This window comes from Nelumbo nucifera, chromosome 4 (assembly GCF_055504915.1).
Source record: "Nelumbo nucifera cultivar China Antique chromosome 4, China Antique-T2T, whole genome shotgun sequence".
NCBI classification, from domain to species: Eukaryota; Viridiplantae; Streptophyta; class Magnoliopsida; order Proteales; family Nelumbonaceae; genus Nelumbo; species Nelumbo nucifera.
This window is the reverse complement of record NC_142652.1, coordinates 76,570,807-76,586,039: the sequence shown is the minus strand read 5'-3', so window position 1 is coordinate 76,586,039 and position 15,233 is coordinate 76,570,807. Positions and strand designations below refer to the sequence as shown.

The 15,233-nt window shown below is 37.6% G+C and overlaps 1 protein-coding gene across 1 annotated transcript; it reads right to left on the bottom strand.

Moving 5' to 3' along the window:
- Positions 1-6,815: 6,815 nt before the first annotated feature.
- LOC104605040 (WRKY transcription factor 23-like) lies at positions 6,816-8,503 on the bottom strand. The gene is made up of 3 exons (XM_010269637.3): positions 7,948-8,503; positions 7,637-7,780; positions 6,816-7,474 (listed from the first exon to the last, which is right to left on the bottom strand). The coding sequence occupies exons 1-3, from the start codon at positions 8,331-8,333 to the stop codon at positions 7,072-7,074; spliced, it is 933 nt and encodes a 310-aa protein (XP_010267939.1). The 5' UTR covers positions 8,334-8,503; the 3' UTR covers positions 6,816-7,071.
- Positions 8,504-15,233: the final 6,730 nt, after the last annotated feature.

Here is a 15,233-nt window from a genome sequence, read left to right as displayed (position 1 = left end):
ATATATATATATATATTTTGATTTTACATAAAAACTAAAAAGAAATAAACTTAAATATAAAGAGACATTTTGATATAGATATTTTAGCTTAAAATATATATATATATAAATCGATTAAACCGATAAATCGACCCTTTATGTTTTGAGTCGATTTTACTTTAAGGTCGGTCAATTTTGATTTAATTAATAAAATCAGTTAAAAAAAATGACTCAAACCGATCCAACCTAATCTATAAAAACCATACCCAGTAGATGATCAACGTATGGTCCAGATTGCACTGCATCAGTGTACCCTTACCATGCGCCTTGTTTCATGGGTTCTGAACTGATATCAGTTCACTGTATTGTCAGAGAACCAAAAAAGGTTAAGGTTTACACGCTCACGGCCGGAGGGAAACACACGCTTTGCAGATTTCAGTAAAGGTTATAAATTAAATAAATTAATAAACCAATTCATCAAGGGTTCAAGTGGGGATTAATTAGATTCATCCCTTAAGGAGATGGGCTAGCCAAATCTGTGCCCACACCATTCTAACAGCTTTTTGCAACTTTGCTCAGACCGAAGCCGAATTCTAATGAAAGAAGTTCAGAAAGGGAGTCATTAATTGATTTGGGGAATTCTCTCTCTCTCTCTCTCTCTGGACCGACCCTTGATGATGTCATATATAATATAATACATTATAAATTATATATTAGATTATAATATATTCAAAATTTATAATTATACTATTCTATAATATATTTGTTATTTTAATTAGTTTCAATTTTTATATAAAAAATTAAGATTTGAAGCCAAAAAAAGACATTTTTTGGAAAAAAGTAGTGGGACAAGGCACCGTGAGAACACATAAATCATGAAAAATTACCCAAAAAAATTTCTAATCAGACATCTGAGCGCAAAATTATGGCCTTTAGAATTTTGCACTTATAACATTTTCAAAAAACCAACCTGATGCATTTATAACAATTAGTTTGCACCTTGAGATTTATCAAGAATTCAAAATTGTAAAGCTGATAATTACTCCAATAGGTATAATTTTAGGGATTTTATAGTTGTGGAAAGCGTTAGGTAGAATAATATGCTCCAAACTGATCAGTTGGCCCCACTCAAGTCAGAGAGAATACTTGCCTTCTTTTTCTTCAAAAGAACATGGTTCCAGCCTCCAGACTTCAATAAACATACCTTTGGTTGAATTGTTTGATCTTTAAACTTGGTAGCATTGCATCCATTTATCTTTCTCCCAAGCTTTTCCTTTATTAGCCAGTCCTTAACCAAATTATCTTGTTATATAGGTAGCTAAAAGCATTACTAAATGTTGTTTTCAAATTATTTAGGGTCTTGACAAGGGTAGATTGAATCAAGGATCAAACTTTTACAACGTATCAGTTTGTACCAGTCGATATATATTGTATTGGTAGGTCATTGATATGCCAAATAAGACCCGTTTGGGGTTTTAACCCATTTCAAGGAATAGGCAGGCCTTAGACCAACCCCCTGACCAATTATTGAAAAAAACACCTAAATGAAATGGTTGCTTTAAGACTCAAATTAAACCTGCATTCTCATACTTGTGAGCCCAAGATTTTAACATTAGACCAAGCAATGACCCCTGATGTGGATATGGCATAATAAATTTTTATTCCTGATATTTGGTTTTAAGGCTCATGGTATTTTTTACATTATTTTTGTGATTTATTATTTTTTAGTATGCAAGTTTAGGTCGGGCTTGGACCAGCTGAAATCTTAACCCAAGCCCGGTCCAAGAACTTGGTAGACTCAAGCTTTCAGGTTCAGGCCCAGCCCAAAGCTGAAAATTTTGAACACAAGCCCAGAGAAAGTTAGAGTTGGGTAAGGTGGGCTTGGGTTAGTCCTTCCTTTGCAGCATCCAATATCAAAGATCTTACCCCACAACTATTGTGGGTCTAGGGCTAGAAAAAATAGGTAAAAGGGTCTTCTAGGGCTCTTTAGCTTTACCACATTTACTATATTTAGAAAAAGGAAGTCTCATTAGGGCTCACCATTGAACTGGTTCAATGTTATGATTGTGGGCTTTAATAAATTTGTATTTGGACTGGAGGAAATTTTTTTTTTTCTTTCTCTCTGAATTAGAGCTCTTTATCTTTACCAATAAATAAATAAAGCTCTTTATAAATGAAACAAGGCCTAGATGATAATGATGAAGAAGAAATTAAATCTCTTCTAGAAGCTGTAATAATACTAAGAGAAAGAGTAATATTAAAAAGGAAAACCACCTTTACCCATATGATTCACAACTTTGACAGAGAATCAGAAATCACTATTAAAAGCACCCAGCCTCTCAGACCCTCAGCCCTAAGAGATTATTTAGGTAAAGATTCTACCTAATTGGATAACTGCAACCCACTAATTTAATATGAATATTTGGATCATGCTGATTCATTGTATATGCAATCTCTTTGGTGAGATACGTTAAATGGTGGATCATGATTTTCTATTGTAATTAATTAATGTTACTGTAAGAGCTATCTATGGCTTCATCTAAGAGAGAGAGAGAGCACTGAGCTTTCTGCAACAGTGTTAAAAAAAAGACCTAAGATGGAGGTATAGCTAGTCATAGCTAATATTATAATTGTAGTCTTTGATCTCCACAAGATGCTTCTCTAATAATTAGAAGTCACCCGAGGACAAGAGAAAGATGCACAGATAAAAGTCATTTGAGCAAGAGATTTCTATAATGGATTCCGTATGAAAAGGAGATCCAATGTATCCATGTAACTGTATCACTCTTGTCTAGAATCAAATGAATTAGTGCCCATAATTTACTCTGAAACAATTCCATACATTATTTTCAACTTTCCATTACACCCTGTGTTGTCACTTATCACTGAACCACCTAATCTCAACTTGATCACATTCACACGGTTGAAAGCTCTAAATGATTTTGTTATTGGCACAACTAAAAGTAGGAAAAGAAAAGAAAAGAAATCTCAACATGAATTCTTCTGCAGATCAGACCTGGAGAAACCAGGAATATTACAAGTGGAGCATAGTGGGTGGACAAAAGGTCTCCAGGTGTTGTGCATCCAATTTCGACCCAGTGATCCTTGTTGCTGCAGCTGGGTGAAGATATATTACATTCAACGATTTCTATTCTTTGAAACCCCCAGATGATGTTATTTCTCTTCCAGTCTTCCTTCATCTCCCTCTCACTTTTATGCTTTTCTCATCTGGGTTGTGCTCAACTTATTGTTTTGAAGCCCGGAGGACATGACCAACCGTCCGGTTCAACCTTCTTCCAGATTCTAAATATTAAAAAAGAAAAAATATCCACTGAAACATGGTTGAAAGTTGAAATTAAACCATGAAGGGTTTGCTGCTTGTTTTTTGTGCTGATAGGACAGTTGAATCGGTCAAACCACATTGGGTCATGCCGGCTCCAGTTTCCAAAGCATCAGTTCTGCTTTGCCGGTTTCTAATTAACTGGCTGGAACTTGGGTACATGGGGTAAGCCGTAAACTGCATTGAAATGGTCAAGACTGAAGAACCAGAACCATTTCTCTAAGCTCAAGTCCAGACTGTCCAGTGCACGGTACGGCAGGCTTTAGAGCTCAGAGATATCTGGGCTTCTTCAGACATGGCCATACCAGAAGGCCGCCTACCAAAGCGACAACATGTATTCGTTTCAGCAAAGGATCGAATCTGGACGACCCTTTGCCTGATCGATGAAGCAATATATGAAGAACTCCCCACTAGAGTCCGAGTCTCCTTAACTTCTTTTAATCTTTCATATTTTGATTGTCTGTTTCAGATAGACCGTGTTTGTCCTGAGTCTGAGACCGGCCGGCCGGATGTCCGTCAAGCCAAGAACTCACCCTGACTACTGCTTTCCCAGTTTCCCCTAGCTAGTAGTCCTCTGTGTGGAGTTTGGACAGAAGTTTGTTTTTACTGCCTGAACTATACATATATCAATCAGAAATCTGAGACATTGATCGGATGATTATATGCATGAGAGATTTGTTGAACACTCAACAGTGTTATTTCCAGGCAGGATGGGCCACCATTTGAAGTAGGAATATCATCATGGTTTCATGGCAGTATTCGACTCTGTCTGTGAACTGTGATATAGAGGGTCCATATCATACATTTAGTCGATTACTTTATTCATAATATCGCATTCGCAGGTTCCCAACATCCAACCTGACTCCTGTAACCCCAACAAAGACTGCTATTTGGGATTGCTTGGGACAACTGTTTGTGTTTTTTTAAATTTTAGAAAGAGATTGAACGAAAGCTCAAAATCATCAGGATATCGCAGATAATTACATATTTTTTGCATTCCAACAAATGGGCTCTACGACTTTGACTTCGGGAAAATGCAATAATTAAAACTTCCCTTTAATTTATCAGGTTTTTTCTCTTTGATAGTTTGATTGGTTCATGTACGACTAAGTGCTCAAATTTTCTTTTAACTCAAACTCAAGAAAGATTGACCAGAGATTATATTTACTTTTAACTCTTTTTTTTTTTTTTAAAGCGTATACATCCTAACGCAAATTATGAACAAAATTTGGATCCTTGTTGACATTATTAGGGGGTTTGTATAAATTATTTCTGTTGGGGCAGCGAAAGTAAGTGGGCCGAGGCACAATAGACTGAACTCGGAGATAAATACAAGACTACAAAAATATACGGAGAGAAAACTTGAATCTTTTAGAGAACTCTTTCTTCTCTTGATTTAATTAAGGGATGACATTACTCTATTTATATTGTAGGCATAGTTTCTTGATAGCTAAAACAAAGCATCAATTCCCAATATTAACTCTCATTAGGACTCCAAGAGTCACATTTATGTATTTCTTAATTTTTGAGTACTCCCCAATTCCCACACTTTCTTATTTAATTCCCATATTCATAATTAACTCTCATAAATTACAAATTAATGTTCAACAATTTCTTCTCTTTTTCTTCTGTTTTTTTCAACCTCTATAGAAAAGAATTTTTGTTCTTTAGAAAAAAAAAAAGGAAAGAAAGAAGAGAGGAACAAGTATGGGGAGTTTTTTTTTCTTTTCTTTTCTTTTCTTTTTAATCTCTCCCTTTGTAAAAGAAGGCTAGAGAATTAAGCCCTCCTCATCTATATTGAGAAGATGTACTAGCTGACGACCTTGTTCATACTTTCTGTTGTGAGAATGCACAGACGTTATCAGTTAAATACCATAAAACTCAGGATCCAGATCAAATACTATAGAGCCCAGTTAAGTCCTATTTTAAGTATGCATCTCCTATTTGTTATTTGAAGTTCATAAATCATAAATATACAACTCCTGGTTCTTTCAGATGCAATGATTGATGACTAATTTAAGAGGAACTATTCTGGTTCATTTAATTTTCACCCTTCGTTTAACAAAACAAATAATAGAACAAAAGGAATTTGATTATTTGACAGCCTAATTTGCACTCCCAATTAATTCAATTCTACTGCTATGTAGCTAGACACAACCTAAACATAGAGAAGATCATTGTAGACGTAGGTTTTCAAGGCAAACACATTGACACAAATCAAGGTTTCAATATTTGCATGATCCATGCACAGAGTAGGTCAAAACTCAAAAGGTAAAGCCATGGTGGTACTCGATAAGTCTTTCCTTCTGAGTTCTGAATGCACTCCATGGTTCACGCTTCCGTGATCTGAATTCAAACAGTAAATAGAAAACATGATTGTGGTCATATTACGTAGTAAACAGAAAAAATGCAGAAGCCCAGGTTGCAGAACATCTGAATAAATTCCATAGTAGAGTCAGACCCCTCTACAGGTTTAACGTTGCTGTTACCCATGACTGATGTATGTGAACAATTAATGCACATACACATAGATGCATAAGCAGTACATCACATGGATATCCGTCCAAATTGTCTGTGGTTGACACATTTTTTTGTTTTAATCTAATAGACTAATATATTTTGTTTTCTCTTTTTCACATCTATACATGCAGAAGAGATATATCATTAATTAATTAATTTATAGAAACACCATATGAACGCATCAGGAGAAGAGAAAGAGAAAGAAAATATTTAATTTGTATTATTTGATCTCCCTAAATTCATCAGATAGAGAGACTGTAATAGTATTATGGGAGCTCTGCATTGATCGATCTGTGCTAGCTAGCTACGTACATGTCATGTATAGTCATGAGCAGCGTGGCATTAATTTAAGTAAGCCCAACATTCCTGGCAAAGACAATGTCACATGGACAATATAGCTTTTTCAACCCAAGAGGTACAGAAACCATCCATTCCATCAAATACAAAATAACAAGTCCATACCTCCACCATGATCTCATAACTATTCATTCAATGGATCCAAACCCATTGAGTAGTTAAGAGATCCCAGAAGAGGAAATCAGAGCCATAAAGTAAATATTCAACACGATCAAAAGTGAGTTTGTATCAGTTTCTTGTTCTCCCATTCTGCAACTCCCCCTATACATATCTAGATACCTCATCACCAGTTCTTCACAAATCACAATAACCATCCAATCTTTAGGCTTTAACTCAGGCACCTAGAATCAGAAACCTGATCGAGTTTCTAAGTCATTTTTGTAGATGTCTCATCACTTTCCTAAAAGTGGGTCCTGATCAGGGTTCCCACTCAAAGAAAAAGCTGAAAAGGTTGTATCCAACTTGCTCCATGGAGAAGAAGGCTCTAACCCATGAAAACACTAAAACCCTCGCTGCAACACTGGAAATGAAATTAATGCACGTTCCATCAACCAAAACAACAAAGATATATATGAGACAAGTGAAGGGAAAGAAGAAAGAAGAACACAAAACCCTAGAGTTCCAAATATGAATAATCTCTCTACATAAATACAAGAATAATACAAAGAACCCAATTAGGAAACTAGTACTCCGATCAGAACACAGTGATGGTGCAAAAACAAGAGAGAAAATGGTACATAGACAAGAACAGAAAAAAAGGAGAGGTATCGGTAAGTGGACTGTGTATATATATGTGACGATCGACGTGGGTTCTTCTCTGAGGGTGATCTCTGTAAGTCAGTAAGATGACTACATACCAGTAATGGGGATTTCTTCTACTCCTTTTTGATCATCATATCCGAAGGAACGACATCTTGAAGAAGGCCATGATCTCTAAGGAAGGAAGCTGCTGAAGTGCAAAATCGTCTCTCTTGTACAAAAGTAGGAGACGAAGAAATATTAGAATTAAAATTCAAAGGTGGTAAGTTGTGGAAATGGGGTTGTTGTTGTTGTTGCTGTTGTTGGAAGTGAGACTGCGTCAATTGCATTGGCATGGCAAAGGCCGCACCGTAGCTGCCGGAATCCGAAGAGATTCCGGTGGAGCTTCCACGAGGCATTACTGGGCTTGGATGTGTGTGCTGGCCTTCGTACGTTGTCACGACAATGGAAGGATCATCTGATGATCTCTCCACTCGCTTCTTCACACCGCATGTGGCACTGGTGCAACGATAGTAGCTCCTGAAAATAGACAAATGATCAAAACCCAGAAAAACATAAACAAACACTTAAGAAAATGACTATTCGTTATCGTCTATGTCATGTACTGATCTAATTCCTCTGGCTGGAAGCAAATGGGCAGAACTACCAGAGAAAGATGGGACAAGGTGGGCAGGTTAGTACCTTGGAAAAGGGCTATTTTTCACAGCTTTTTGTCCATACTTTCTCCATCTGTACCCGTCTTCCAGATGATCGACCTCGCTCTTTGTCATGAAAGCAAATCTCGGTTCTCTCTGCCGTTTCTGGTTCTTTTTTTTGGGTTTCAGCCTGAAACCACATGCAAAAGATTTGATATTTGAAACAGATATCCAATAGATTACAAAATCAAACATCCAGTAATTTTCAATTTCCTTGAAAAAGAAAAGCAAAATTAGATTACAATTCAGTGTCCCAGAAAATATAAGGAAAAAAAAGGACGAAAAGAAAAAGTTTACTGCTTCTTAGTCTTCTCCTGCTCCTCCTCTTCCACTGCTTTGGTCTGTTCATCATTTGCTGCTTCAGTCGATGATGATGAAATCGAAGAAGAGTTGGGTGTTGCTGGCAAATTCAACACCTCAGACGACTCCGGAAGTGATGACGTCGGTGGTAGTGGCGGTGGTGGTGATGGTGGTAGTAGCGTCGACGGTTGCTGTAGCAAATCGAATATAGAAGGAGTGAAATCTTGGATGCCCAATAAATCCATGATGCCTAAAGAGCCTTTTTCACCTTCACAGGACATGTCAAAGATGCTGGATAAAGAGAAAGTGGTTGGAATCTGATCGGAAAATGTCGTAGCTCCGATCGAATTATCTGTCTCCATTGTTGTCTCTTTCTTCTCCATCAACCGATCAAAACGAGAGATCTTTCATTTCTTTCTGCGGTTGCTTGGTTGCTGCTGTCCCTTCTGCTGTTAATTGATTTCTCTCGCCCCTCTGTCCCTCTCTGTGTCTATGCTCTCTATCTTGCGCAGTAAGATAGGAAAAGAGAGAGAAAAGAGCTACAAGAGTGCCTGGATTTTATAGTGTGAACATGGAGAGAGAGGTTCGAGGGAGAAGAGAACAGGTTGGCTAGGTTCTCTAAAAATAATTGACCGACGATCAACGGTCAACAGTACGTACGGAACATCCAATGGCCGGTGGTAATGAATGCAGGAGCCAGGTGGCGTCCACTCGCTCCGACAATCCGGTCGACGCTTTCATACATACGCGGGGTTTGAACGGTTTTTAACCACTAAACCGGATCGGTTCGAAGTATGAAGTATGAACGCTCCCCAACTGGTTCCGGTTATACGTGGGTTAGATCACGGTGTAAAGCTGGAAAAATGAGTCTGTGTGCATGTGATTCCTTATTTCCTTTACTTTCCTCTATTCTCCTGATGTGTAAAACGGGTCATGTCGGGCCGGTACGCATGGCACGGCCCTTCTGGGGTGTTGGTTTGGCATGGTCGATGGTTTAAGTCCGTGTATCTTCTATCATGTCGTGGGCCAAATCTTAAGCCATGGATCGGGTTAAAGTTATTTATTTAAAAAATTAAAAAAACTTTAAAATTTCAATATATACAATTGTTTATATATATAATAATTAAATAAATTAGTATAATAAAATTGAAAATAATTATTTATTTTATTAATATATTATATACTATATTATTATATAATTATAACTTATATAACATATTATATATTATATATAAAAATATAAAAATATAAATAATATATATGGGCTAAGCTAGGTCATGTTGGCACGTGGGCCACGGGCGGCCCGGCCCGCTCGGTCGTGTTGTGCCTACCCGGCCCATGGACCTAAAACTCTAGGCCCAACATGACCCACACAATTGTAACGGGCTGCGAGAGAAACGACTCGCTTGGTCGTGCTGTGCTGGCTTGGCCCACGAACCTAAAACTCTAGACCCAACACAGCCCATGCGATTGTACCGTGCTGGGCGAGGCACGACCCTATTTATACCTCTAAATTCCAACCCTAATATTAAAGATTTTCATTTTTCATTTTCTGCATTTATTTATTTTTTTAACTAGAGAATGACCAAAAGTGTCCCCAATCCATTTATGGGATAGTGATGATAACGTACTTTCGGGACACAATATAAAAATATGCCCTTGCCTGTTCCGAGTAATCTTTTGCGTTACCGAGCGTGCTCGGTGACATAAAGCGACTGCACTTTTTATCGGCTACGGCTAACGTCAACAACAGCATGGGCTATGCGTTGTCGGATCTATCTCCCCTTGTTGGAACTTGCATCTCCAAATTAAAAAGAAAAAAAAAAAATACATTTCACTTTATTAAAGTAGCTCGCGACGTACATTCCTCTCCCTGGGTTCATCATATCCATATCCATTCATGCATGATATGGATACGGTAGGGAGGCCCATGGCCAGGGAACATGCATGGCAGTTGGCCACACCACAAATATTGGTCGAGAGTCGAGATCGAGATCATCCAATTGCACTGTCTCTCCGAAAGCAAAATACCCTTCTGATTTATTTTCAGTGATGCGGAGGGCATTTAAGTAATTTAAATGATGTAATGGTACCGTGGAAAGATAAGGTAGGAAAGGAAGGAAAACGTGTGAAATGGATAGTTGGATACCCCGTACCCCAGTCGGTGAAAAAGATTTTCGAAGAGAGAGACATAATTAATTAGACAGAAACGGTGAGATCGGTAGTAAGGGAGGTTCAGGTTCCAGGTTATCTCAGATCGTGTGAAAAAGGTTTTATACACGTGTGGTCCCTCGTCTGACAGGCAGATGGTGTGCTGACACGATTCCCGCGTCATCCACCCTCCGCTTCGCTCGGTTCTCGCTTCTCGTTTCTCTCTGGAGTCCGGACAGGCAAACAACCAATCCACGTAATCCTAATGAGCCATCAATAGTAGGCCCAATGAAAGTGGAAATGGGCCAATCAATAGGTAGGCCCAATACCAAAACAAACGAGCCTTTTTGGCTTTGAGTTTTGATTCGTCGACCCACTGAAATGAAAGGTTAGGGACAAAAGCGGGATTGTCAGAAAAAGGGGGCAAATTATTTAAACCCTTTTCGTGAAACCAACTCGCCACCATACACGGCCCCGGGTCGACGTCGTCTCAGAATTCGATGCCCGACCAATCGGCCCCTCCGAATCGCACACGTGTAATCATCTCAATCCGCACATCGAAATGCCCCAAAGCGCGTCATTCCTTCCACGTGTACGATCGGACGGCCATGCTAGCTGTCCCAGCTTTCAAAGCACGTGTCCCTTTAACGCGGTTTCGGTATATTCTACGTTTGCTTGTAATACACGCTCTCGAGATCTTGTGTGCAGTAGTAGTGTGCTCCTCTCTTATAATAGCGCTTTTTTTTTTCTTTAAAAAAAAAAAAGAAATCAAGTTAAAAATAAAAAAATAAAATAAAATAAATTAGAATTAAGTGTTGACTATGTTGCTTCATGGACAAGTTTGGGGGTTTCGAAAGAGACAAAAGAGACATTATTAAATCGGAACGGAAATGGGGTTGGTACTTCTTCTGTTCTGCTTCTGATTTTAATTTTATATTAAACAAAAAAAAATTATTTATTTATTTCAGCTTGGTTTCTCGGACCCAAAACCCTAGTTTTGTTTGACTACGGTCACGAGTCTCCGCTACGGCTACGTATCGGCCGATACCTACCTTCTCCTCCTTGGCCGGATTGTGTGAGTCTGATGGATGGATGCCTCGATCCTCGAGCAAACAACACATGCCGCCCCGGCCGGTCAAATCTCTCGAAATTCTGAATCGAACACCACCTGTTTGTTTGTTGGTTCATGTGAACGTGGTTGAAGAAGGAGAAGAAAAAAAAACGAAGGAAAGAGGGAAACGGTCGTTTAACTAATCCATGAGGAGATGTTTTTAATTTATTGTAAAAGAAACAGCTGAATGTATGTGTGTGAAGTGTGAATAGTGACATGGTCCCCTCCAGGCGCTCCAGCATTTAAAGGGTTTATAATAAGTAGATTATGGTGATGGAAAGCAAGGAAGTTACGAGTATATAATGTAATGGGATGAAATGAACATCATTCATCATCCTATGATACACTGATTTGTTTTTTTTGTAAATTGTTTATTGCAGAGAATCTTCTTTTCTTTTTTATTTCTGTTTCTTCTGTTACAGATTAATTGCTGTGAAGTGATTATATGAAGATGAATGGGAATGAGTGAGTGAGTGAGTGAGTGAGTGAGTGATCCACGACACTTGTACCCCGTGAATGCCCACCATGTGTTTGGTTACGTACGTTGACTCTATTGTTTGGTTGGCAGAGATTTCGAGGAGATAAACCATAGGCGCATATGATCTGATTTTATATAGATACATATATAAGAGTTCTGTTTGGTTTTGCAAGGAAATGATCATGGAAAATAAATGATTTTTTTTTTTTTTTTTACTAAAAGGTGAATTGGGGTTGTAGAAAAATGATTTGTTTTTCCAATTGAATATCAATTTTCAAAGAAATCATTCATTCTCTTTTGTGGTTTGTCTTCCTTTTATGTGCTGCAACCAAACACAGCTGAAGTGGCCATAGCTAGCAAGTGTTCCCCAGGGAATAATATTATGTCAAAGGTAGGGTAGGGTAGGGTAGTAGGGTAGTCGGGTCTATTCATTAACAAAATAGACAGCTGAGGTATGAATCTATGAATTGTATTTACATTGATTAAATATAAATAACGGTTAACCACTGCCCCTCATCTAAACTAGCTAGGTAGCTGCAATGAAATATTTATATTATGAAAGCATCGATGAATGGATATAACTACATTTATATTTGCTTAATCCATGTTTGAATAGACTCTTCTATCTATTATATGCATGTATAGAAGCATATCAAAATTTTAAAGGGTAATTTGAGTTCAGTCTACCTCAGAATTCATAATGCGATCGTACAATTTGGGCGAGGAGCTGGGGATGAATACATTTGGAAAAATAATTTCCAAATTCAAAGTGGAGTGGACTGTAAAAAAGCCAAATTCTTTTAATTCATAATTAGTCACCTCTCTCTCTCTCTCACACACACACACAAACACTATACCCTCTTGGGTTACATCTCCTCCCCCATTCACTCATTTTCTTCTTGTTCTTGTTTTTTATCACCCTTTAATAGACGTTAAATTAGGCTTTTCTAACATACAACACTGAACATGGGTTTAGTTGAAGTGTCGACAATATGTCATAATCATGAGGGCCAGAGGTCACAAGATCGTTTCATTGCAAAAAATGGAATTACATCAGAATTATCCATCTAAGAGAAAGAAGAAATAAAGGTGATGAAGATGGGAAGATTCATTGGACCACATTTCGCTTTCATGGCTCCTAATAAATGAGCTTACTAAAACATTAAAGAAAGAAGAAAAAAAGAAAAAGAAAAATTATATATGAATTCTTTACTTAATTAACAGGATTTATGATTCCATCCATTTTTTGATCGACATCGACATGATGTAGTAGTAATAGTAATAATAATAATAATAATGAATCTCTGATTTAACATTGTTAATTGATATTAAGGCACAAATAATGTCTAGAATCAAATTAACAAACCTAAAAGGTTGCTAACTTATTGATTTCAGCATTCAACGTCCTCTTTATCCCCCTGACTGTGTCTAGACTCTTTTGAATTGAGTGGTTGGGTTGAATTGAAGTTTGTGGCAAGTAATCTGCTGGGGGAGAAAGAAAAGATCAGGCCTTCTAGAAAGAAAAGACATACACTCGAAATCAAACGCAAGAGATAATTGCGGTCACACCCTAAACTATTAATAAAATAAAAAGAAAAAAGTTGTTCTCTTCTCTTCAACTTCAACAATCAACGGGTATCCGGTGGAATTTAATATTTGAATATTTTAAAGAAAAGAAAAGCAAACCCATGAGAGGGGAGGAGGTATGGCACATGAGAAGTCAAAGTCAACACTTATTTTGATAATGTACAAGTAATAGGGGGCTTGGCTGGTCAAATCCCAAAAGGACAAGATGGTTAAATAATCCAATTGACGACACCATCAGCCTTGGGTACCGTGCAATCTGTCTTTCTATTCACAATTGTGTGTGTGGTGTTGTATATGGAACAAGGTTATAAGCGTATTTCCCCCCTTTTTAATTTCGTTTTATTTAAATGAAAACGGTGGTTAATTAATAATTTATTAGAAATTTTTAATCGTCGTGACGAGATACAGATCCGAGGATGGAACTATGGAAGAAGCTAGGGCAAGAGATAGAGAGAAAGAGAGAGAAGTTATCTAAGTTGCCGTGTGATAAGTCTGTTTGGAAAGAAGGTAAGTTTGTCAATGCAAAATCAATCCATCTTTGCATTTATATGAACCCATTTGTACTATGCATATTTGTATTTACACTTTATTTGGATCGTTCCCAAGCAAAGCCTTAGACTGCGTTTGATTACAGTATAAAAATAAAATTACACCTATGAACCATTGTAAATCGGAAATATGATTATCGATATAAATATTTACATCGTTTTTATCAAAATTTTATCAATATAAAATTCGACCAAAGTAAAGTTTTACATCAATTATCAATGTTTAACAACACTCCATATAAATAATACCAACAAATAGAAAGTTTTTTATTACACCAGGGCACCGTGAGGGGAGTATATAAAGTAGAAAGTAGAAACAGCAGGCGTCAGCCAAACGCCTTTGACTCATTCTCTATATAAATATAACCCAGAATATCGGCCAATTCTTTCTTTGACCTACATGGTGGATAGGAATGGGATGCCGATGCCACCGACCGGAGTCTGGAGACGAGGGTTTGACTTTGTTTATATAAATTACATTATTCATGGGCTGCGATTTGAATAGTGGGTGTGGTTCTCAGCCTATTTCGTTATGGGTGGGCCTATCTATAACCCTTGTTTTGTTTTTTTATATATATATATATACATATTTGTTGAAGCCTGTCTATAACTTTAACGTCATGGAGCAAATGCCGGTCAATTGAATCGTAAGAACATTAGGTGAGATCAGCGCTCCACTGTTTGATGATAGATCAACCAACCCATAAAATAAATAAAAAAAAGGAGTATAAAGGGGAAAGAGAGGGGTGGGGACTGGGGCGTTACAGAAGAGAAAAAGAAGAAAACTTCTTAAACATTTATTAAATAGCGTTGCATGGGTTGAAATAGCAAATTAGGGTTCCTTTGGATCATGAAATTAGGGGTCTGGAATTGGAATTCAATTCCAAATGAAATTTCATTCCTATTCCTGGTGAAATGGCATTCTCCGATTTAAAGAAATGATAATTCCCTCCCCCTCTTTTGGGAATGGAAATCTATTCATTCCAATTCCGATTTCCACCTAAACCAAACAGACAGGAAGAATAATAGATCATTCTGATTCCAATTAACTGACTCTTGGCATTGCAAAACATTTAGGCCCCGCTTGATTCGCAAGAATAGGGGTCTGGAATCGGAACCGGAATGGATTATTCCGATTTCAACTGTTTGGTTGAACTAAACCTAAATCCCATTCTCATTCCTGCTAGAATAGCATTTCTCCATTTAAGAGAATGGTCATTCCCTGCCCTTTGGGAATGAAATCCCATTCCTGTCTGAACCAAACAGACTATGACGATTCCGATTCTGATTCCAAAAGATTTTGATTCTGATTCTGATTCCAATTCCCATTCCAACTGTGAACCAAACGGACCCTCCCCCTCAAGTGTTGGCCTCTGTACTAGGGGAACTCATCAAATGCAGACAGACA